Genomic DNA, 25,517 nt, shown 5'->3' with positions numbered 1-25,517 from the left:
AAATCAATTGTGGCATATTCATAATGAAGGTCAAATTGTTTAGTTATTAGACATTTTCTTAGGTGTAACAAAATTAATGTTATTTAATCTGCTACAGGTGTCAGTTGCGAAGATACTGAATATGTTATATGAAGTATAGAACTAAGAAAAAAATTCATGAAAACAAATGTAGCTAAAATAAATTATACTTGTTTATCTATATGTAAAAATATTAACAGATATTGTTTACTCTTGAAAATAGTTCAAATTATTGAAAATTGCAACTTATTTAATAACAAATAGAACTAAATATCTCCAACAAACTAGAAAAGAAGCAGAACAATAACAAAAAAGTTTAGCTTATCCTGATCTATTTTTCTGCAGTGTTTGGCCAATATTGTTAATGCTGAGTAATGGCACAAGTGTAATGAAGCCAAGGAATCTAAGTCTAATTAACTGTTTAATAAGACAATTCAATTGAAATGAAGAATGTTTAGGAAGATTAGAATAGAAGGTAAAGACTGAAGTAAAAGTCACATTATATGTAAAACTCAAGGACTGCGTTTGAACATTTAGTCAAATTAACAAATCTAAAGCCAAGTTATATTTAAATTATATAAAAGATAATTAAAAATAAAGTTTTTTTGCTAAAATTGTATCTATTTACTTACTTATTTTTACATACAGCATAAGTGAGATGAAAATTCACGACTATTACGCTACGATCGGTCTTTAAAAGAGATGGCTGGTGCAGGACACGAATCAAATGTATTTATCTAACTTTTTGAGGATTATGGTAGAACATACCAAAAAGTATGCAAGATTTATATCTCACACATTTATAAACGAAAACTCATTAACGACTGGTTTGTTTTAGTTAATCGGTTGATAAAAGGGGTGATGCACACACCTTTTCTGCAGGGAAAAGTAGCCGCAACCCCCCTCCCGGGGCATGACCCAAACACAGTACTGCTGCAAGACGAGGAAGAGACCAGGGCAAAGGCACCCTCTTGTCGGACATCTGACAGCCTGTTGCCCATGGCCAGGCTTCCGGAGAACAAGGCTTGTGACGAAGTTCCCGATCCTCCACCACCAGTAAAACACGGTACTGAGCCGACAATACAGGGGACGACATGTCAGACCAAGTTTTGTTTAAATAACTTAGTTGGTTTCAACAAAATATATCAAAATAAACAAGTGTCATTCTGTACAGACAGGTAACCCATTGTCTGACTAAATAAAGCTTTTTTTGTTTATTATAGCTTTATGTACAGATATTTAAAAAATGATATTTACACACTAGATCTGATTGTAATTATAGCAGCCTAACCGTAGTTTGTGGGTTACGTATATATTTTAAAATTTTGTTTATCGAATATGCAAAACAGAAACAAAACCGAATATAAAAAGTGTGAAAAATAACCATATACTTGTATATCATGGGTTCTCACTTTCTCCATACACATGTCATGAAAAAAGTAATGGTTCGTAACAAAAGTGGTTTAATATACGATTATTTATTCTGGTCTGTAAAATGGCGTCAGACAGTATGCTTCTAACCCTCAGAGTCGTTAGTTTTTTTGGCGTTTGCTTAAATCTCATACAGAAGATCCACTTTTCAAAGAGGATTTACAATAATTAAGCTTATTAGTTAAGTATCTTGTTGTTTAAAATAATGTTTTCCCTTTGTACAACCTATTTAACATTACAAATATTTAACTTCATTTTATTATTATTACTTGCTTTCGAATGTTTACTGTCAAACTTGTTTTCTCTAAACTAAATAAATTTTAAAAAAGCAGTCAATAAATTTTACAAAAATACTTCCATACGACTAAAGGTTTATACATATGAAAAGTTCAACGTGGAAACTACAATATTATTCCACGTAACTTTTCATTTTAGCGTGTTACAATAAATAAAACTTATGTACAAAAATTCTACATTTAATGTGTTTGTTAACAATATTCGCAGAAAGATTTGCTTTGTTAAGTCTGCACTGCGTATAAAGAATTTTTCAACTAATACTTTAAGGCAACATTATGCATTAAAAGAACATTGCACTTAATGTGTTAACTTTAATAATAACCATTCAAAAGGTTTTGCATTTAATGCATTTAAATCAACAGTAAGCATGAACAGAAATTTGCATTTAATATGTTTAGTTAAACACATTAAGAATTTTTATTTCATACAATCTGGAATTATTTAACTGAAATAACTTTTTAAATAATCAAAAGTATGTTTTAGACTACTTTGCAGTATATCACAAAGATATTCAGAAAATCACATCTAGAATTTATATATTTTGACCTAACATGGCTTTATTTTTAGGGTGCTCGACTCGCAATCTGGAGATCGCGGGTTCGAATACAAGGATTCGAAAATACTTACAATTTCAGATATGGGGCGTTATTATGTTACGATCAATCCCATTATTCTTTGGTAAGAGAGTAGCTTAAGACTTGGCGGTGGGTGGTGTTGACTAGCTGTTATCATTGCATTATATCACTGTTAAATCAGAGAGGGCTAAAGAGACAGCCCTCTTGTTTTAGAATGAGAACGAGTGTGTTTTGTCCACATTTAATAAAAGTGATGTTAAAGCTGCGATAGAGTGATAACTACTGTTGTTCTGTCCATGTTTAAATAAAGTGGTTCTAGTGTTACTTTAGAATGACGACCATTAATGTTTTGTCTATGTTTAAATAACGTGGTACTTGTATTACTTTAGAATGACGGCCATTACTGTTTTGTTCATGTTTAACTAAAGTAGTTATAGTGTTACTTGGGAATGATAACTACTGCTGTTTAATTAAAGTGATACAAGCGTTATTTTAGAATGACGGCTATTTCTATTTTCCATGTTTATCTGAAAAGGTTATTACCGTTTATTTAGAACGATAATTGCTTCTCTTTTATCAAAGTTTAATAAGAATGGCGTGAGTGTTGCTTTACAATAACAACCGCTACTATTTTGTCCATATTTAACCGAAATGTGCAAGTGTTGCTTTAAAGTAACAACTACTACTGTTTTGATAACGTTTAACTGAAGTCTTGCTGGTATAATTTTTGAATAACAGCAAGTACTTATTTGTCCATGTTTACCTAAAGTGGTGATAGCATTGCTTTACAATGACAGTTATTACTGTTATATAATTTTTAAATGAAGTGGCATATTGTTAAGCATCTCTAAAAATAAATCTAAATACAAATTTCTCTTCTTACCATTAAAAAGACCCGGAGAACCTGGTACCGCCATATTCCCAAGATTTCCTGGCCCTCCATAACCTCCATTCATGGTCGCCGCCCCGTAAGACGCTCCGTTTGTGCTATGGGGGGTCGATGTGTTCGATCCGTATCCTCTGGGGGATACACTATTGCTCTGGACTCGTCCATACTCTGGATAAGAAATGGGGGGATGAAATATAAGCTATAATCTCTATAATGTAACATAAACACTACAATACGCAAATCTGCTCTATTACTACAATGGTAAAAGCAGCAGCAACCTTAAAATCAGTAAAAAATTCCGTGATTTCCAAATGTTCTTGACAACACTGTGTTACTCTTGTAACAAGTTCTATGATGAAGTTTTAAAAACGAGTTGAACTCTTTGATTAAACTGATGAACTACATGATGCTACTGCTGTTAAACAAGGAATTAACTTCCTTTAACTATTGTAGTTTCAGAAATAAATATTTATTAAGAAGAAAATAGACACACGTAACAAAGTGACATAATTGTGTTTGTTATGCCTATTTTAAACTAAACATAAATTAATAACTGTTGAAATGGAACAGAATAAAAAATAGTTTTGCGCATTTTGGTTGAACTATGAAGTTATAAATGTGTTCATCACTTTCCATGGCTTACGTTTTAGCAAAATAAGGAGCCAAGCATACACAACCAATTTTAAAATAGCTTTTCTATATGGAGTTAATAACTTTTATTATGGTAGAAAAAAATCCTCACAGATGAAATATATAAAAAACAATACTTACTACTAAGGCTCTAGACATACATAATATGTTAATAACATGAATATTAACATATTATTTTTGAAAATTATTTTTGAAAATACTTTCAAGAACTAACGAGATTTGACCGATAATATGTATATTAATACAGAAAAATAAATAAATATATATCAGAGCTCGCTAGATGGAGTACTTTTTTCAAACACAAGAAAAAGATGATGTGAAGGCCATGTGAATCTATTATCAACAATCGGTTTTCATTGATGTGAAGATTATTTTAGTTATTCTGTTATCATTATCATTAATTTTTTTAAAAGTTACTGTGGTAAAGAAATCAGTGATAGGTTAATCGTAGTTGAAAGAAGTGTAGTGTTCATTCTCTTTCTTTATTAACTTTAAGTAAAATTTGTTTGTCAATGTCTTTAAGAACACTCTTGAAAGCACTATGCTGTTTAAATAATATTCGTTCAATAATGAAACTGTGTAAGTAGATTTTTGCAAATGGTTTGAAGCTCTTATTTGTTTTAATTAAATACGCTAATATTGGTATAAATATAAACTAAAACAAATCCTTAACACTGTCATTTTGAAGTATTCTACTAAGTTTCGAACACCATTTAAACAGAATGGTTCCCTTGTGTTTCTGAATGCTAAAAAAGTATACTCATGTATACATTCTGAACAGACAAATATATCTGCAAATATCTCACGTACATATACAATGTAAATTAAACTGAGCTTTCGAGTTACTTGGTTCAAGTAGTGAACTGCAGGTTTGTGGTCTCGAAACACTTTGCTTTGGTTTTTTTTTTTTTTTGCTCTTAATGTTTTATGAAGCTTGTTTTTCAGAATATATCGGCAAACAGAAGATGAGATTTATAATTTTGTTGGTGAAATACCGTTGTAAGTCGAGTACAGTAAGCGAGATTGTATAAAGTTATTCGCTTTAAATCTTTCACAAGTTAGCTTCAAGAAAACTACCATCCTCTTTATTGGTTATTTTCAAAAGTTTAATTTTATTGTAAGCTATTTTTGCTTACCTGTACCATTTTCTTGAACGTTTACAGCCAACTGACCAGTGTATGCATTGAAGCCTGACATCGCTGTGGTATTGTTTAGAGCTGGGGATCGTGGTGCTGGAAGTGCTAGCTGGTTGTTCCTTGGCATGCTATACAGGGCTTCTGCTAAATCCGCTGCTCGCTTTAATATGATCTCCTAGCAAACCAAAGTGTGTTACGTTTCAATAATGTTTGCCTATTATTGATATAACTACACAGAACTAATACTTTGATGGCCATATTGCAATTTCAGGACCAATTTTAACAAATATATTCTTAGTATTTTTATTATGAAGTAATTTCTTCAAATAACAACAACGGAGGCACTCACATACATACTTAAATAATAAACATTATTTATTAGAACCTTTGTATCCTTTTAGACATAGGTCTTACTTGAGCTGAAGATGCAAATTAGTTGATCATATGATATGTCAATTGTTCCTTACAACGCAATAAATGACTGGAATAAGCTCATTTGTAGATATGGAAAAAGGAAAAAAACAAAAACAACGACAAAACAGCGTTCAAAAGAGGTATGACAGAGGGTACACGTGTAGCAGGTGCCGTATGGGTCAGTGCAGTTTTGTTGGTAGGTTTCTCCAATACATTAGTTTTTCAAGTTTGTCGATAATGGTGAAATGTGAATAAAAAGTTTTCTGCGAGGGGAAATTGTAACTGCAAACACATCGTAACAGAAAGGCTGTTATACAGGATGGTAAAGTTCAATAGTCATCAAACAACAGATCAACTGATAGTGATATTAAATGCAGGGTAACCCAATCCAATCTCTGCCCGTACTATGCGAAGAAATTTTCAATGAAAAGAGTGCGGCAGTAGAAGGTCATTGAGTAAACTACTGATCTCGGTTACCAATAAGACAAAATGTTTCGAGTAGTGTAATAAGTGCAGAGATTGAAGTAATGAAGACTGGTAAAAAGGAATCGGGTGCAAAGAGTAACGCTCTACTTTTTCCAATGATGGGAGAAAACAGATTTGAAGAAAGCAATTGGATCACTCGACCTCTCTTCCAAGCTTCAAAGTTTTTGGTGATGGAGTAATAGTATGGGGCATGTTTCTTAGGTCATTTTGTGGCTTTAAAAGGCTAAATAGATACCACAGCTTACCTCAGTATAATACATGATCAATTGCGTTCAGGAATAATAGTGGTGTCTTCTTTCAGTAGAACAGTGCTTCCATCCACCTTGCCCAAATTGCATTTGCGTGGTTTGAGAAAAATAACGAAGACTTCAGTCATCTCTTTTGGCCACCTCAATCACCAGGTGTCAATCCAATTGAAAATATGTGGAATGAACTTAAGAAACTAGAATTACGCTAATCACTAGGCTACGCCTATCTTAGTATCAAAGTGAACCCCAAATATTTAGTAAAATCACCTTTTTTATTAATAGATGAAGCAAGAATACGTTTTTTTTTACAATTTCAATTTAATATTCTTACCTTGGGAAGTTTTTCTGGATCGCCGGGGTGTCTAGGGATAAGTTTCGCCAAACGTTGGAAACCATAATCAATTGTAGGCTCATTCAGAGCTACGGAAAAGTAAATGTTAATTACACTAAAAAATATAGGAGACAAATATCGTTACCCAGCGTTGCCAAGGTTTTCTATTCCCCATCCCCTGTCATCCCTACTCAAATATTAAATTTTCAAACGTGAAAAATGTATGTTATATTATATTTAGTTTTACTTTAATGTAAATGCAAATATATTTTTATGAATTTATTGCCGTATCTACGTTATTACATTGATAAATATAAAGGCAATATTGTACTTAATGTGTCAAAAGAGAAAATCCATTTCCTGGTATTGAACTATTAGAGAAAAAAAGTAAAAAATTTGCTGATTTGACTTTATTTTCATTTTACATGATAAAAATTATAATGTAAACCTTACTCTTTTCATCTTTCACATAATATATTTTATGGTAGACAGTATAACTGTTTATTTTATAAACTAAGCCAGTATTTGGTTTTCACACACAACATTCTAATATTGCACAGATTTCTTTTGAGTGTGAGGTTAAATATATGACATATTAGTAAACGTACAGTTAGTAATTTCTAAATAAATAGGTCTATAATACCGTATTTGAAATTAAATGTCAACTTAAACTTACACAAAAATGTTAATTCCGTGTACACTTTATTTGTTGAATGCATATGTTAACGATAAAAAATGCCGATTCGGCTAGTAGATGCTAGACGTGTATGCCTACAAAAGATTGTCGTTTCGCGTACCTTTACGTGAGGAAATTGTGACTTGTACAGTGAAATCGGTAGAAAAAGCGACAAGCAGGTAAAGAAATAAACAGACAGATTTTGTTTATTTAATATATATATATGCGTGTGTGTGTGTGTGTTTGAGAAATAGTAAAATAAAAGTAAGGACAATTATGGCTAATATGTGAATAATATTAATACAGAACTTAAAAAATAACCTACTTTTTATACTTTAACGTCAGATAATTCTGAGCACTTTAAAGTAAAGCAAAATGCCGATAAATAATAAACACAGAAAAATAACTAAAGATGAGTTAGTTTTGTATAGACTGCCACAAAACACCATAAAATGTGCTTTAAAAAGTTAAAATGAAAATAATAAGAAAGAGGATAAGTTTGGGAGTAGCAAAGGAATGTGGAATAATAAACTGATGTACAAAACTAAGACATAAAGATGAAAGTGAGGATGAATAATTTGAAACACGAGAATAAATATTAAGTATGAGAGAATGAAATACGAAAAGAAAGATAAAGGTGAAAAGTGAAATAATAAAGATAAATGAAAGGTGAGAAAGGAAACATGAAGTCTCTGGCGTAGCACAATGAAAAGTTGAGTAGAAAACATTAATCCTTCTATATTTTAAAGCAGAAAATAAGATACTTACAAACGTAGACAAATCTTCCAGGCGCTCCTTTACAAAACTGTTTAGATTTGTATGACAAAGTTACTTCCACAACACCAGGGATATGACGTGGGGGAGTTTGGACTCGAATAGCGTGTGATGTAATCAACTATTGGGAGAGCAAATTCAGACTTTAATAAGAAAGTGTACGCAACAAGTGAAATTCTTCATTTTAGTTGTGTGCAATACATCACATGTACTTATCCCATGCATTCAGATTTTGTACTTTCTATCTATCTATCATACACTTTGAAACCAATATTTTTACGAATGGTATTATGTGCAGACAAAAATATTTCATTAATAATTCATAAGACTTCGTGCGATAAATCAACGATTAAGTTTCAGTGAAAAAAGAACTGAAACTGCAGAACACAAAATCTGTATATTTATGTTTTCCCGATGGAATGAAAACTGTTTTCACGTTCACTTTGGGAAGTGAAAATTAAAATATCGTCGTATAAAATAAATTTAATGGTACAAACAATACGCTTAGAACTAACATTTCATTTTTCATCATTTTTAGAGTCAAATAATACATAAGTTGAATAATTACAGCTGAATTTGTAAACAGCTTTTATAAAGTAACTTTTGTTAAATGTATGTTCAATAGCGAATATGTCCTTTAAGTCGCAGAAAATAAGCAATATCTGTATGACATTCAATGTTTGTTGATACCTCCTGCGATAATAAAGTTAATATAATTTTCAAAAAGAAACTAACTAAACTATTTGGTAAAAATCGATTGTGTTTTTACTTTACTAGTTAAATTATAATGATGTAAACACTTTAATTTTTGATCTATAACTAAACCCAACTTTTGTAAATTTCTCTCTCTGAAAGAATTATGCAGGATTTTCACACTCGCTTATTTCAGTTGAAATATTAGTACTATTGTGAAACAATTATTAATCTATTGTTACACATTGGTGAATATTTGCAGATAAAAAGCCTAAGGAATGGTGAATATAAGGTATTTCAATTTACCTCAAATGTTTCTTTCAAAACACGTTCAATTCAAATGAACAGTTGTTTATGTGTCACTTTCTATCATACGGAGTAAATTTTATAACAATTATGATAAGAATACACATCTTGGTTAGCATACTCATCTTTATCTAAATTAAACTTCTCAAGTTTAACAAGGAAACAAGTAAATTTCTCACTTGAATAATAACTGACATGTAAATTTTCAAAATTCTATGTTTTGTTTGTTTTATGATTATCGTCTATTTAGTATGTGTTACGAAACAAAATCTTATAATATGAGTTTGAATCAAAGTTTAAAACTGAAAATTTATTTCTTTGATTTAGTGTAAACTTCTACTGTGCTTCAATATATATATATATTTCAGTAATACTACAAACTGAAGTATTGACTTATTTGAATTTTTGTTTAGAATGACAACTAATCTTAACCAAATACGATCGCTTTGAATAAACAATAGCACATAATATTTATTAGTTTAAACTTACTTCACTCCAAACTAACATAGTACCGAACAGAACCTGAAGACCGTCGAAAAAATTATCTCCAACGATTATTACTGTGCTGCCCCCTGTCGTCCAACCTTCACTGGGACAGATGGCTTTAATACATGGTGTTGCTGTAAACAGAACTGAAAAATGTTTAAGTATTTTTATTATACTCAAGGAATAAATATCATACTCAATATTTTCTAAAATATTTTAAAAGATACTAATTATTTGGCTTTTATACCTAAAAATGTAAATCAACCAAAATAACATTCTATGCAAAACTTATTTTAGCTTGCATAATCTTTGAGATGAATACAGAAGGTATGCGGCTCTCTGTTTTTTTTTTTTTACCACAATAACCGTTTGAACCGGTTCTCTCTCACACTACATTTCCTTTTTTTTTTATTATAAGCATTGTAAATATTATTAGAAAAGGTTCGAAAGCAGTAACAAACTATTATATGAATGCCACTAAGCCATATATGTTTTTAGGCACTCAGACGTTAGCTTACTTTTTAATAACAAGAAATTGATACTCCATTACGGAGAATTTTTTGTTGTTGTTGTCAAGCGCAAAACTACGCAGTTCTCTGACCACAATGAGTAGCAGGGCCTGATTTTTAGCATTATGAGCCTTCATACTTAACAATTAATCAATCAAGAATAATATTATGATTGTATTGTAATTATTAAACTCTAGCTTTCATTATCGTGTATAAAATATCCAAAACATGCATTTCTGAAATGTGTTTAAAAATAATGACACCTATAATTAGGACCCGGAAGGCGAGGTAGTTAAGGCACTCGACTCGTAATCCGAGGGCCGCGGGTTCGAATCCCCGTCACACCAAACATGCTCGCCCTTTCAGCCGTGTGGGCATTATAATGTGACGGTTAATCCCACCTTTCGTTGGTAAAACGTAGCTCAAGAGTTAGCGGTGGGTGAAGATGACTAGTTGCCTTCTCTCTAGTCTTACACTGCTAAATTAAGGACGGCTACTGCAAATAGCCCTCATGTAGCTTTGCGCGAAATTCAAAACAAAACAAACCAAACCTATAATTAGTTAGATATTAACAAAAGCTAGCGTGAAAACTTTCTTAAATAATAAACAAATGTTGTTCTGCTTTTTTCCATTTCTCTGGAATTTTAAACAGAGCAAAACAAACAAACGCAATGCAACAAACTACGAAGTAAAACTGTATATTGTACGTTACAAAAACTCCCATTTCTCTCATTACTGTGAAACACTCGGGATGTTCCGTAACGTGAACAAAACAACAAATTCAGTAGAATCTCAGACAGGAAATGGAGGAAGTCTTGTGACACGAGGGTCTTGATAAAAACCACAAAAACAGGAGTCTTTTAAACTGTGACATTATTGAGGTATAAATTGAAGTGACTGGTACCCTATAGCACAGGAACAGCGGCCAATGAGAGTTGATAACTCTCAATAAGTGTGATTCGATGTGGTACAGCGGAGTCTGAGCTAAAGTATCTTCCAATCAATGTAGGAAATCCCAAAGGAACTGCACCAAGCCGAAATACCGACGACTTGTACTGCTGAAGGTTGTATAAAACTTGGAACCAGCTCGTGACTCAAGTCCTGGAGAACATGCACGAGATTTCTAAAGAATTCATTAACACAAAAAAATGTGAGAAGTTATCAAGGTCCTGCTTGACCAGTACAATTAATCACATGCACGAGATTCCTGAAGAATCCATTGTCACAGAAAGATGTGAAAAGTCACTGAGGTCGTGCTTGACCAGTGACAACGGATCACATGCACGAGTTTCCTACAGAATCCATTGCTACAGAAAGATTTGGGAAGTCTCCAAGGTAGCGCTTTTTCATTGACAACTTATCACAGGCACTAGTTTCCTATATAATTCGTTGTTACAGAAAGATCTGGAATGTGTCCGGGGTCATGCTTAGTTATTTATAACTCGTTGCATGCATGAGTTTGCTGCATAATTTGCTGCCAAAGAAAGATCTGATAAGTCACTAAGCATTTACTCAGTCAGTAACAACTCGTTCTTCAGCTTCTCAGAGCGAACACAGTTTCTTGCGTACTTTTTTATCATAAAGATATAAGCTGTTGTAAACATCGTGCTCAGTCACTGAAAACTTGTGAAGTGAACATGCATGAAGTTAGACAGAATTAAATTTTACAAAAGGTCTCAGAAGTCATCGAGATTGTTCTTAGCTAGTGACAACATGATACTCAGGTCCACAAATCATGCTCGAGTTTTCTAAAGAATTCATTACCACAAATAGATATGATAAATCACCGAGACCGTGGTTTGTCAGCGAAAATTTATGACTCAAGTTTTCTATATTATAATTTTATGTGTATAGTTTTTTAAATCATAAACCTTTAACAGAATTTAAACTTATTCCTCGTCTACACGACGCCCGTATTTCATTTGTTCATTATGTAGCTTGGTTCTACAGGGAAACTTAGATAGTCTATGTCGCTATGTCGAGTCATATTCCATACGACGACCGTACGTCTGGACAAGAGCTCTACAACGTGGGTTTTATTGCAATAGCTCCATTATAAGGATGCCATACCATAAACACGTCCTTCCTCCCTTTAGGTTTTCAATACACCATCTATTATAACAAGACAATGGTTATCTAGACCTATTGCAATAATCCGATTGCAAAGAAATTCATAAGCGCTACATCTACGACTTGACTAGTACATCATTTCGTAGGATATCATGAATACTCGTTTCATTTTCCGTCTGTTTGATATATACGACAACTGAAATTGTACAGTCGTGACTCGTGTCGTTATTCCAAATACAGATCATTCTTTATTATGTTGTATACTGTTGCCAAAGGCACGTAGACAATATATGTTTGTGGACTCTCATCTATTACAAAACGAGGTATTCAGCTTACTATAGCTGGGTCCAAGTGCTCCAAGTTATCAATATTCATGTGTTTTCAAATGTCATTAATCATAAGAAATATTTCTGTTTAGGAAATTTTAAGTCTCTGATGTAAACATATATTTACGAGTTGTAGGTATGAACCGTTTTTATCAGCAAAGGCTGTTATATACTCTTCCCAAAGCGATCAGTATTTGTTAATATCAATCTACATACAAGACGCTAAGCAATGTCAAAATGCAGCTCTGATACATGCCAATTCACAACCCCCAGTGGTACAGCGGTATGCCTCCGACTTACAATATTAGAAACTAATTTTCAACACCTATGGTTCGCACAGCACAGCTAGCTCCTTGTATAGCTTTATGCTCAATTTAAATAAACAAACAATTCATTCCACAGCGACTTTATATCAGATGATTTGCATATATCTAAGTCGTTTTAATATAACGTGCTCAACCCTTTACATAATATGATAAAAACTATTAATTAACAAGATTAAGTAAGTATAAATTGTATAGAATATATTTCAACTAGGAAGTAAAGTAAACAGGGAAATTAAGTACCTTAACAGATGTTTTAAAGTTTAAGCACCAAAGAGCGACATTTCAATGCTTAATCGAAGGTTTAGTTTCAAGAGTTCCTCGGTATGAATAATACAGGTTATGTTAGTATATGTAGATTAGTTACTTTTAACAGCTGTCAGGCTATGTGGTGGTGTTAAAGCTGCTAATTAAACCTTTATGAAAAGAAAACATTTTCTCACCTTCTGTTGGGTCCAGTCTTTTGGCCCTTCTGCCATGCTTCGAGTTGTTATGTACAAACATGTTGTCGGAAACTGCCAACAGAGGGCCATCTACAGTAACTTGTGTGGAAATAACAACCTGTTTTAGAAAATAACCATAAACGTGTTAAAAAGTTTTTAAAACACACTCTATATATATTTCAGTGTATACGAGAACTAAACGTTACCATTGTTATCACACACTTTTCAAAAGTATCATCAAACGCAGGACATGCTTGTAACTTTTGCTAGGAGGGCGTAATAATGTGATGGTCAATCCCAGTATACGTTGGTAAAATAGTAGTCCAAAAGTTGGCGATGGAAGGTGTTGACTAGCTGTCTACTGTCTAGTTAATCACTGCAAAATTAGGGACGTCTCAGATAAGCAAACAAACCTATGTATGTTTCTACTCTGCTTATGATCAACTACCGACACAGAAAGCCGATGAAAATACGACAAAAATAGGAATATACTCAGGGGTAATAAGACAAGAAACACAAAACGAACAAACACATTCACAAATTAGAGAAAAACACCAGCAGCTAACAAACAAGCTCAGCAGACAAAGCACAAACACTAACAATGAAGGTAACAGAGAATTACCAATAGTAGCTATCAACTTAATTACCGACTACGTTCAAGAATATAGTAAAGAACAACATGAGCATTATAGCACTGGCTATCAATCTCAGCAAGAAATATTTGGTACAACATGTGGCACAAAAAATTCTAACCAACATCATATCACAATGAATACTCTCACTGTATTACATATAAATATCCAAGGCGACCTTGTTTCCAAACGGGATAAGATCGAACACATCAACACAAACACAGGTGTAGATGTTTATTACAAAAACAATGATTTATAACTACTATTCCTTCGAAATGACTGGATACCAAGTAGAAAGAATAGACAAACCAAACAAGGAATCCTCAGAACGGGACATACTACAACTATAAAAAAACAACAATAATTATCTATAAACACAGTACATTTACCGTCAGAAAATGACAATATTACAATAGTTGAACTTCTAAGCAATAACAAACAGTCACGATAGTATGTTTATACTGTTCACCTCAAAACAAACTAGACACTACACTACTAAACAACAACATTTCTCACAAAAATATATTATTATAGGAGATTTCAATAGCAAAAACACAATTCTCGGTTGCAGAATCATTAATGCTAATAGAATTCATATCTACTATAATTTCTAGAAGATTTAGATATCTACCTACTAAACGATACAACACCAACACGTATCACTTCAGTGACATGCTAGACCTATGTAAAGGGTGATCAACATCAAAAAAGAAATTTCTAACATTCAACGTGTAGAAGAAGATTCAGACAGCGACTATTCAATGGCATAGGGTATATTAGATCTTTCACCACACAAATATCAAACAAAACACACAGAAAATTTAATTACAAAAAGGTAAATTGAAAGAAATATGAGTAGATATTAACGAAGCTCCTACGACACAAACCCATCACAGCAACCACTACCAGCCTGGTTATAAACAGGTACAACTCAATAACCAGATAAACCCATCACAGCAACCACTACCAGCCTGGTTATAAACAGGTACAACTCAATAACCAGATAAACCCATCACAGCAACCACTACCAGCCTGGTTATAAACAGGTACAACTCAATAACCAGATAAACCCATCACAGCAACCACTACCAGCCTGGTTATAAACAGGTACAACTCAATAACCAGATAAACCCATCACAGCAACCACTACCAGCCTGGTTATAAACAGGTACAACTCAATAACCAGATAAACCCATCAAAAAACCACTACCAGCCTGGTTATAAACAGGTACAACTCAATAACCAGATAAACCCATCACAGCAACCACTACCAGCCTGGTTATAAACAGGTACAACTCAATAACCAGATAAACCCATCAAAAAACCACTACCAGCCTGGATATAAACATGAACAACTCAGTAACCAGATAAACCCATCACAACAACCACCACCAGCCTGGATATAAACAGGTACAACTCAATAACCAGATAAACCCATCAAAAAACCACTACCAGCCTGGATATAAACATGAACAACTCAATAACCAGATAAACCCATCAAAAAACCACTACCAGCCTGGATATAAACATGAACAACTCAATAACCAGATAAACCCATCAAAAAACCACTACCAGCCTGGATATAAACATGAACAACTCAGTAACCAGATAAACCCATCACAACAACCACCACCAGCCTGGATATAAACCAGTACAACTCGGTAATCTCAGAGAGTCTCATAGAAACAGGTGGCAGATGTCTACCAAAAGTATCAACAAATAAGACCCAGACCTACTGGCAACCAAACATTAACATAATCAACACAATAAAGGAACAAAGAAGACTGAAAATAGAGCACATGACAACTGGTAACCAACAAACAAAAATGCAATCAAATACTCTCAGAAACCAAATTAGAAACGACATTGGGCTATTTATTGAAAGCACAAACATGTGACATTGTCCATACGTGAATAAACTCAAAAACAGATCTCAAAGATTTCTGGTCCCATATAAAAAAGCTACAAAGTCAAACAAAACAACTGTCATCACCTACCCTGCACTTAAACATAATAATTAACTAACATACTTGAATAAACATAAAGCACATATCTTTAAAAAACAACTCCAAAAACAATCAAAACACCAGACGACTCAAACATGGGCATCCATTACATAAACCTAGTAGAATATTATATCACAACTGATAGTAATTTGTACACATTACATATCAGTAAGGGCACTCATTGTAGTAGCACAACAGAAGAACTTATCAAACCAATCACAGTATCAAAAATACAATAAAACATAAAACATTTGAAAATAAAGCACCAAAATGAGATAAAATCTAAACTATATCACTCAATAAAGGTCTTCTGGGGTTTTAGAACATCTCAGATCTTTATATGGCTTATGTATAAAAGCAGGATACATACCAACTACTTAGAAACACGTCAACGTTCATATGTTGCAAAGGAAAAAAACAACAGAGAATAACCCTAACAATTACAGGCCCGTAAGTCTAATAAGCAATCTGTGAAAATTACTTAAAAAAACACAAAGAGTAAACTCATAAATTACCTTAAAACTAAATCAACACTCCTGAAAATGCAAAATGTCTTTCGAAAAGCAAGACAAAGAACAGAGCGTCTCATAAGATTAACAGAAGAAATAATACACTGATTTAATAAAAAAAAAGACAATGTACAGTCGTATACTTTCTAGATATTTAAAAAGCATTCGAGAAAGTTTGACACAACGGACGCAGATGCAAAATGTCCAAACTGGGAATCACATTAAAAATTATTGGCTAGGTGTGTAATTTCGTGGACGATAGAAGCATCAAAATAAATGATGAGAGCACTTACTACGAGTACAGCACCCTGGAGACGGACGTCCCTCAACGAGTACTTACCCTTAAACTATATGTTTTTATGATTTACAACTTTTACAGTAAGTTTAGTTTCTAGAAATGGTATGAAATTTGAAATACTAGTGCAATCATTATCAAGTACACAACTTTTTACAACAAAAATGTTTTAGTATTTCATCCAACATCCCGATGTAAGAAGTGCTTTTCTTATATTCTTATAACGTTTCTTTATTATGATCAACTTACAGCATTTCAGTTCAGAAATAATTTTATAAACAATACAAGGATGCACTTTTTTACACTTTACTCTTCAGTAATCAGCACGTTTGTGTTAAAACCATGATTACTTAAATAATTCATCCATGATAATGTTAATGTACTGATTTTACATAATTTTAGTTGAATGTAATACAGGAAATACAGAGAAACCTGCTCTGAAGTAAATATGTTTAATTGAAGTTATAAAGGCTAAGAAGTATTACATTGGTAATGTTATCGAAATATAAATTCTGTAACAAATTGTAAGACAAGTGTTAGTAATCTAGTTACTTCTAGTTACTGCAACGTTCTAAGGTGATCCCAGAAGGCGAAACGTTAAGAGGTACTCAATATATATTATAATTTTCAAGATTTCACAAAACTTTCCTTGGATGATCAAAAACACATGAGCATTTATTCAATAAAAGAAATTACTTGACTGGATAAATGCTTATTCTGGTGATACTTGGGAAGCACATAACATCACACTAAAGTATTACATCACAATTAAATCGTAAATACTTCTTTTAACCTTACTTTAACCCTTAATTATGAAGCTATTTATACTTTTTAAAAGTGCTAGTTTATTTCTTTTATATGTTTTAGTTCATTATTTTCATCGAATTATTTCATTAATTATCTTCTACAATTAAGCCCATCAAGCATATTACTCATAAGATAATCCTCATAATTTTGTCTATAAGTTTTGACACAGTTAAATTTATTAGTCATTCCACTGGCTACGTCACACTTTAACAAACTTGTTATAGTCATTCCACTGGCTACGTCACACTTTAACAACTAACCAAGTTTATATTAACCTTAGCCACAGTTTCGCTTAAATCATGCTTGACAATTTACAAATTTCTAAGGTTTGCATTCACCTTAGCTAAAGCTTCGATTATATCATGAGTCACACTTTAACGAATAGCTAGTTACATTCAACTTAGCAACAGGCCTGTTAGACGAAGCTTCGTTGTAATTTTGTATCACCTTTTATTTGTCAATCAGTTATGAAAAACCAATTTTATGCATCTTTGTAACAGGACACTTTATTATTTACCCCAAGGACTATTTTATATTTATAGATGGTACAGAGTGTCTGAGAAAAAACAACTAATAGCTATTCATAACTTAACCAAACAAAATAGCTTAAGACTTATATATGTATGTATAAGTATTGTGTTCAGTTTCCTACAAACCAGTTTAATAGAAATCAAAGAAATATCGTAGTACATTACACTACATTAGCTACAAAAAGTGCTAGCTATGCTCTGCCCGCCACGAGTATCGAAACCAGGTTTCTAGCGGTATAAGTCCGCAGGTATACGACTGTGCCACTGGTTGGCTTTTGCAAGAGAAAAATAACCATAACAGATTAACCTATATAAATCAAGTTTATGAATATATTGTTTCCACGAGTTAAAAGGGTTTTTTTCTTTATATTTGTTCTGGGTTCACAAACAGATTACGATTTTTGTAAGTAGCAAAACTGAAAAATATTTGAAGTTTATGAAATAAAATCCAAATTCATTAATAGCATAATGTTCTAAATAAACTTTTTGTTCTTATTTCTGGCGACCTAAGTTCGTGTACACGTTGTTGAAGGGCGCGACGGCTGCTCAGAATATTAAACTGGTCGATGTTTCGTATCTTTAAGTTTGTTAGATAAACTGTTTGTGAACTAGTTTGCAGATCAAGGGCGTGTTGGTGGATGCTAGACTGGCGTCTATAGCTGGCAGGCAATATACTGCAAGAAGTCGTTTCATTGGTTAACTCTGAGATACAGTTTCTAAACCAACAAGTTTATGAGGTCACTATGTGCACGAAGAAATAAAAGTCACGATCTAAGCGAATTGCGGCACAAAGTTATATAAACATACAGCTCATTTGTTTCTCCTAGTAATATACTGAGTGAGTAAGTATCCCTGGTGGTAGAACACTTTCGAACTGCGCATATTTGTACAGTTAGTTAGACATGAAAGAAATTAACTTCAAAGGCAAACAGAAGAGCACAAATGGATAGATAAAATAACATATTACGTATATACACTGTAACCTGTGTATCCATACTATTGTGTTTGTGTTGTATGTTCAACTGCCAAATGAAACACGATCTTCCTTAATACATGAAAATATAAACGTTTTTTTTTTTTTTTTTTCAGTGATAAATATTTATTTTTTTACACAGTATTATTTGACGGGAATGTTTAGTTATTGAAATGTCAATACTTATCTAGGTCGTTAAATTTATGTTGTGAATGTAACTTTAAACCCGTTAGAACTTGGAAACCCCAAGAAGCAATGGAAGCAATGTGCTTACTGTTCGTAAGTAAAAAAAAAAAAAGAAGATAGCAGTTCAACAATTTGCACCTATAAGCCTAATTTACTAAAAAGTAAATGTGAAATTCAAGACATAATTCAACTTATAACTTTGTTATACTCAACAGTAACCTTGGACAAAAACGCGAAATCTGCAATGTAGGTTTTAGTAAAAAAATTGGGCCTATTGCATATACACTTTTTAAAATGTCTTTCTCACCCTTTCTGATGCTAATAGTTTATTTTTGAAAATTATTCAGCCAAATAAGCAGCTTAAAATGCCAAAACTAAGTGTGAAACCTACTCTTGTATTACATTTACCAATTTTCACTAAATTATACTGGTTTCGAGAAATTCCATCCCTCATCAGTAACTCTGGACAAGGTATGAGAGTTAGGATTCCTCTAAACCAACAAAATTTAAAATAAAGTAGTAAATCTGATGTAGATTGGGATTTACATTTATTTTTAATTATTATTATTATTTTTAGTTTATTACGCCAATGCGAAGACTAACGTGCTGAAACCACTGTGTTATGATAAAATACCATTTTTTTATTGACTGGATGAAAATAAAGTACAGTTCCATCACAACAAATAATTGTCTAAGCCAATATGATAATTCCTCCGCAAAATGCAACTACAAAGGGCATGTAACAAGGACTGGAGTAACACTAACCCTTGTATATTCCACAAAGGTCAACTGCAGTGGAATCTTCTTAGCAGAACAGCAATCTTTAACAAGAACGATTACATAAAATTTTCTTTCTGTAAAGCTATTTTCGCCTTATAAAAAATCTTTATTTTCTGAGATCCAAAAGTATCGGATACAAATCTAGTTAAAACGTCAATATCAGCTAAAGCAGTCAGACTATTAAAATATTATTGGGAGTCTTTAAAATAAATTATTTTCTGTTATCTTTATTCAACGAAGATATAAGTATACTATAAGTAAAAAAGCAGTATTGGAAGTAGGAAAAACAATTTAATTTCTTAAACTTGCATCTGCACACATCTATTAGTTGCTTTTTAAATTTTCTGTTTAGGGGTAGTTTATTTTTAATTTTACAAATTAACTATATTATGCTTTAAGAAAACATCTTTCACTACTCATTATAAGAATAGTTAACTTTCGTAAACTAGAGATTTGATTAAACTAAACCGTTCTTCCTTTGAGAAGGTTTAGTGGGTGGGTGAAATATGAAATACTTTTATTAATACTTTAATACCTTTTATAATAGATGAATTAGTAACTAAATTTTATAAGCGAGAGGTAAACATAAGAGATAAGCCTTAGAAAATAAAAATATGCTATAAATTTTGGATATTTTTGTTCTTCATTGCCACAAGTAGGCGTAGCAAAATTCAATCTAAAATTAAAGTGTAAACACACCTGTGCTACACGATTTAGTTTCAGTTATTAAAAAATGATAGAAGTTACATCTAAACTGGATGGCATTTAGTACTGCATTATTGTTTTATTATTGTCTGTTAACTCTTTAGACACTATAAAATATGAACCAAATTATAAAATGCGCTAATTTTGTTACTTGATAAGAACAATATCACAGTTCTTTTATCATTCCAATCGTTCTGTTTGATTTGATGAAAGTCAGAACAATTTTTTGGAACAGAAATAAAATCATATAATTAATTTAATTTATTCCAAAATAAACAGTGAAGAGGCTTAGTTCCAATTTTCTAAAAAAAAAATTTGTCGTTAGTGAAGTGTGTAAACTCATTTGGAATTTGCTAGTTCTCTATCATCAAGTCTTGGAACTATCCTAACTGTAGTAAGGCACAATTATTAGACATTCTAGTGAAGGCCTGCGCTGGTAACAGCAAGAGCTATTACTCTTTTTCAACAGTACAAATGAGTTCACGTGCCACATTCATGGACGTAATATTAGCGACAACACCCGAAGAAAACTCACGTGCAATGGAGGAATTTATCGAAGAAATTTTAAAATTAACCAAGTAGTCTTAGAGGTTCAGACATCATAGATAACCAACCATTTCAAAAAAAGAAACAATAAAAAATAAAAATAACGTCTGGTACTAATCTAGATAAAATGTTTTTAGTATTTCCAAAACATAGTATTTTATATATGTTGACTATGGAAGCAATACATGTCATGATCATGTATATTTGTCTGGTAAAACTATAGTAAAAAATGATTATCTATTGTAATTTGATATTCACTCGAAAGTCAGTCTTAAAAACTAAAACAAAACCATGAAAGGTTTTGCAAAACTTTGTGCAACCATTAAAACAGTCTATAATGTATATCGTATTAATAATGTATAAGATAGCTCATGCTTTTTGTATTAATTCAGTGAATTAATAGCCACTGCTTAAAGGAAGTTTTTTTAAATGTCCCGAAAACTTCTTTGAATTTTATGTGTTGTTTATGCTACATAACTTACCTTTTATGGTGTTTTCTTTATATTGTTATATCTTTTTATTGATATGATATATTTACGTATTTATGACACAACACTAACTCAGTCGATTTCTCTTTTCCATACTTTGGTGCAGGAATTTGGCGAGTGATTAAAATATTCGTAATTCTTTTGCGTCCGAGACACAGAGGCTAAAGTTACGTGTTTCCTCTGACCCAACCCGGCTGTCTACTTCTCTTAAAGGAGTAAAACTGGTACATCTAAATCAGCCTGTCAATTCTCAGCGAGGACGAATGGTGTTTGTCTGTTTTAATAGGCTTCGATGAAAATGAGAGACCGACTGAGGCACGCCACTTCGGATCTCATTAAAAAAACGTACAACTTGAATACTGGAATTATAAATAACTAATGGAGACTGAAAACAGATAGTCCAAATTGACATACACCAAATTTTTAACTGTAAAAAACAGTATGATCTTAAATATAAACAGGTAAATCACTAAATCCAATTAAGCGGAGTATAAATATTAAACGTCACGTTATCTCTAGCTTGTATGAAATAAGTGTCAACGGTATCATATAAAATTATTACTTCATTTCCATCAGCTCTGCTCCTATTGTTTCTAATGCAAACTAAGTATATCGCAGTTTTGTTTTGTGCCTAAATTATAGTTACATATAGTTACATAGTTACATATGTTTCTGTACCTCTTTATTAAACTTTTCTTTTCACACTGGGCGATGCTATTTTTGGAAATGTGTAATGAAGTTTCTGTGAGTATAGCAGTTTTGCTTTATTTTGAATTCAATATTTTCCCAAAGTGGTTAAACTATGTTAGTAATAGGTCTTATATCTGTTGTTCATCGACTGAAATTTAAACACATAAATTTTGTTAACATCAAAAACAAAACTGATGGCTATTAGGTTACAAAAAAGCAGAGTGGATAGTACAACGCTAGAACTCTACAAAAGGCTAAAAATCAATTCTAAGTCGGTATTATTTGAGACATATTTCTTAACTAATGAGCCAAATTAAATATAAATATCTATAAAGAAGCTTATTTATGATTGATAAGCTACATTAAATTTAAATAGATATTATGAATTTGAGAACTTATGATATTTAATAACGGCTTTTCATTTCGAAGTGTATTCTACAAAGCGTAGATTCGCATGAAACACTAAGCAGCACATGGCTTAATTAATTAAAAATAACTTTGTTTATATGAAAATGTAATATAATTGGATATGAATAAACTTACAACTAACGACTGCTTTTTTATCCTTTGATAATTAGGTGAAAATCTGAAATGCATTGTATGAAATGTTAAAATATGGGGATTACAAACTTTCTTTAAAATGTTATTTGTTCTTGCTGTGTTGTTTATAATTGAACAATGATGTGTGTTTGTGTTATTAATAAAATAACTTTGAACATTTTGTGCAAACAAATATTAAAGACACACTGTTTTATATGATTTGCTGGTGGATATAGACAAGACCCAAATTAGGTCGTCATAATTTGTGGAAGGGTTTCGACCAGACTTCAAAACAGAAAACATGTAATTTACTTACTTAGCATGTATTTTTTAAGTCAGTTGCTTTTGCACAAACTGTATTTACTGTGTCGCGACTGTCCATTAATGTGTATAAAGAAGTACTGAGTCAAGGAGATGTTAAGAACCACTGATTTAAACACTTTCAAATATATGGACTGAAGCATTTTCTCTATTAGGTGGTGGTTGAAGAGAAAATACAAAAAAACGAAAATATTTTGGTTCTTAATGATAATAAATAGATTAAAGCACACATCAGGTGGGAAGACAAATAAAGCTGGGTGGTGCTGAGAGTTAAATATAGGAAGCATTAAAACATATACTAGGTTAGAAGACAACTAAAGCTGCGTGGTGCGGAGACTTAAATATAGAAAGCATTAAAGCACATATTAGGTTGGAAGACAAATAAAGCTTCGTCAAATAAAGCTTCGTGATGCTGAGAGTGAAGGATAACAGGTTGGTTAAACCATTAAAACACGTACTTTCAAGTGGTATTGCTCATGTTGGCGGTAGGTTTCCAGATTACAGACACTAATGCTCGCATAAAGTGGGAAACGGATAAAGCTATGCTGTGTTGAGCATTATGGATAATTTTCGATGAATCATAGTCTACAGTATTGTTTTTTTTATGAAAATTTTAAGCATTTTTCTTAGCTATAATCAAGATAGAAGGTATTTCAAATGTTATGTTCTAATAGCGGAGACTCCACCGAAAAGACGTCTGGGGGAGGATCAAACTTCTCCTCAGAATTCTGTCATCTCGATGACTGTGTGTTCAAGGAGAAAATTAAAACTTAAAGAATAATATAGTCGACCCATTTAGCAAATAATTTTCTTAATATCTTAATGCCAGAAAATTAAATATAAGTGAAAGTAAATATGTCTCTAGATTTATAATCAAATAGAGCTGAGGTGATGAAATTATGTGACCCACTGCATTTCGTAGTAGTGGCATTTAGGGTATTTCTTGTATACATGTAATGTTCAGATATACGTGTGTATATAATTGATGTGCATACGTTGAGTCTAACATTGAGGCATAAATGCCCAACATTTTTAATAGTATAATAAAACAGTGCTAGGTAGTCGTACAAAATACGAGAGTCATAAGCAAGTTCAGATATATTGTTAAGGCTATACCTATCCATCTCATTTGTTAATTATGTCTATAGCAAGAATAACTTAAAGAACATGGTGTTTTATTACATTTTCTAAATAAGCAATAAATTCATTGTACCAATTACATCTTAGATCTAGTTAGTGCTGTATGCACTATTTTATCAATGTCATATATTCTGAAGAAATAATGATCATTTAACCCAATATTAACGCTGCTAAGTAATTACAAAAATTAAAACAATAAATAAATTGGCTTTGTGATTTGACTATGTTTATATTACAAAACGTACCAAATCTAGCTCTAAGCCTTAATGCTTTCATTCCTTGATCAAAGTGTAGTTGTTTTGCCCTAGCTTGAGTCATTCTTATATAGCACAATGTTGTTTGTTGGCAGGGTAAAATGGATGAGCTCAGACAGCAGCACGCATCTCCATCCCCAGGTGTACTGTAAGGCTCTGAAATAAAAGTACTGTTGTAGCTAATGGCACGTAGGGGGAAATTTGTCTCTTTTTCCCGTGGGTCCCCTTTCCACACCAGCTTGGGCCATCACCGAAGAGCCATGAATTCGGATGCTGTAATGACGCTCCACAATGCTTCCGTCTTTGATAAGCAAATGCAAATATAGACGAAATACCTTGTCGTTGGCTGATGCCTTTGGGATCAGAAATGAAAGAAAAAAAGGTCTACATCATCTGTCACCAGTACTTGGAAATGTTTATTTATTGAAACTGTTCAGCTCTCAGCCTCTTGTTTCAGCTTCTTATGATGCCGCAGGGATAAAGAAATGTAGTCATGGGAATCCGCTTCTGTATTCTACTGTGCTTTGATATAACAACCTACAGACGTTTTGCATTCTTTCATCAGAGTTACAGCGCTTCTATAAAGTAGAACAAAATATCTACCAGCCAATATTCCACTCAATGTTCCTGGCTCAGTGGGCCGTCAACACTTAACAAGTTCACAAGTTAGTCGACAAAGTTAAACGGCTCCGATTCCCGGCGGCATTTTAAAATCTATTGGCTTTTAGAGTTGAATAAAAGTTTTTAAAATACAATAGTAGTATTACTCAACTTTACGGATTATGGATAAGACAACCTACGAATATAGCAAGCAGAAAACTTATACAAATAAAAGTTACGTTTCAAACGAGTGCATATTAGTTGAACTGATGTAAACACTAACTCTACTTAGGCTTTCAGTCAAGATCTGTTACAAACCAAAAATATTGGAGATGAAATCTTATATTTTAGTCTGCAACGTAATAAAAAAAAGGCTTTTCTTGCTTCTTCACGTCGACCATGTATGTTTCAAACGTCATGCTAAGTGTTGGTT

At 32.5% G+C, this 25,517-nt stretch overlaps 1 protein-coding gene across 4 annotated transcripts in view; it reads right to left on the bottom strand.

Moving 5' to 3' along the window:
* LOC143229151 (transcription factor collier-like) overlaps positions 1-25,517 on the bottom strand; it is a 105,712-nt gene that overhangs the window by 4,210 nt on the left and 75,985 nt on the right. For 2 of the 4 annotated variants that reach the window (XM_076461035.1, XM_076461034.1), the window contains exons 8-14: positions 13,083-13,200; positions 9,415-9,557; positions 7,921-8,047; positions 6,477-6,565; positions 4,998-5,172; positions 3,205-3,378; positions 890-1,087 (exon numbers count right to left, since the gene is read on the bottom strand). In XM_076461035.1, the coding sequence (XP_076317150.1) occupies positions 890-1,087; positions 3,205-3,378; positions 4,998-5,172; positions 6,477-6,565; positions 7,921-8,047; positions 9,415-9,557; positions 13,083-13,200 (1,024 nt within the window). The remainder of the gene's footprint in view (positions 1-889; positions 1,088-3,204; positions 3,379-4,997; positions 5,173-6,476; positions 6,566-7,920; positions 8,048-9,414; positions 9,558-13,082; positions 13,201-25,517) is intronic. The other 2 variants (XM_076461036.1, XM_076461037.1) reach the window with 2 other exon arrangements.

Source organism: Tachypleus tridentatus, chromosome 10, assembly GCF_004210375.1.
Source record: "Tachypleus tridentatus isolate NWPU-2018 chromosome 10, ASM421037v1, whole genome shotgun sequence".
Taxonomy (NCBI): Eukaryota; Metazoa; Arthropoda; class Merostomata; order Xiphosura; family Limulidae; genus Tachypleus; species Tachypleus tridentatus.
The sequence above is the reverse complement of the archived record's forward strand: the minus strand, read 5'-3'. Positions and strand labels throughout refer to the sequence as shown.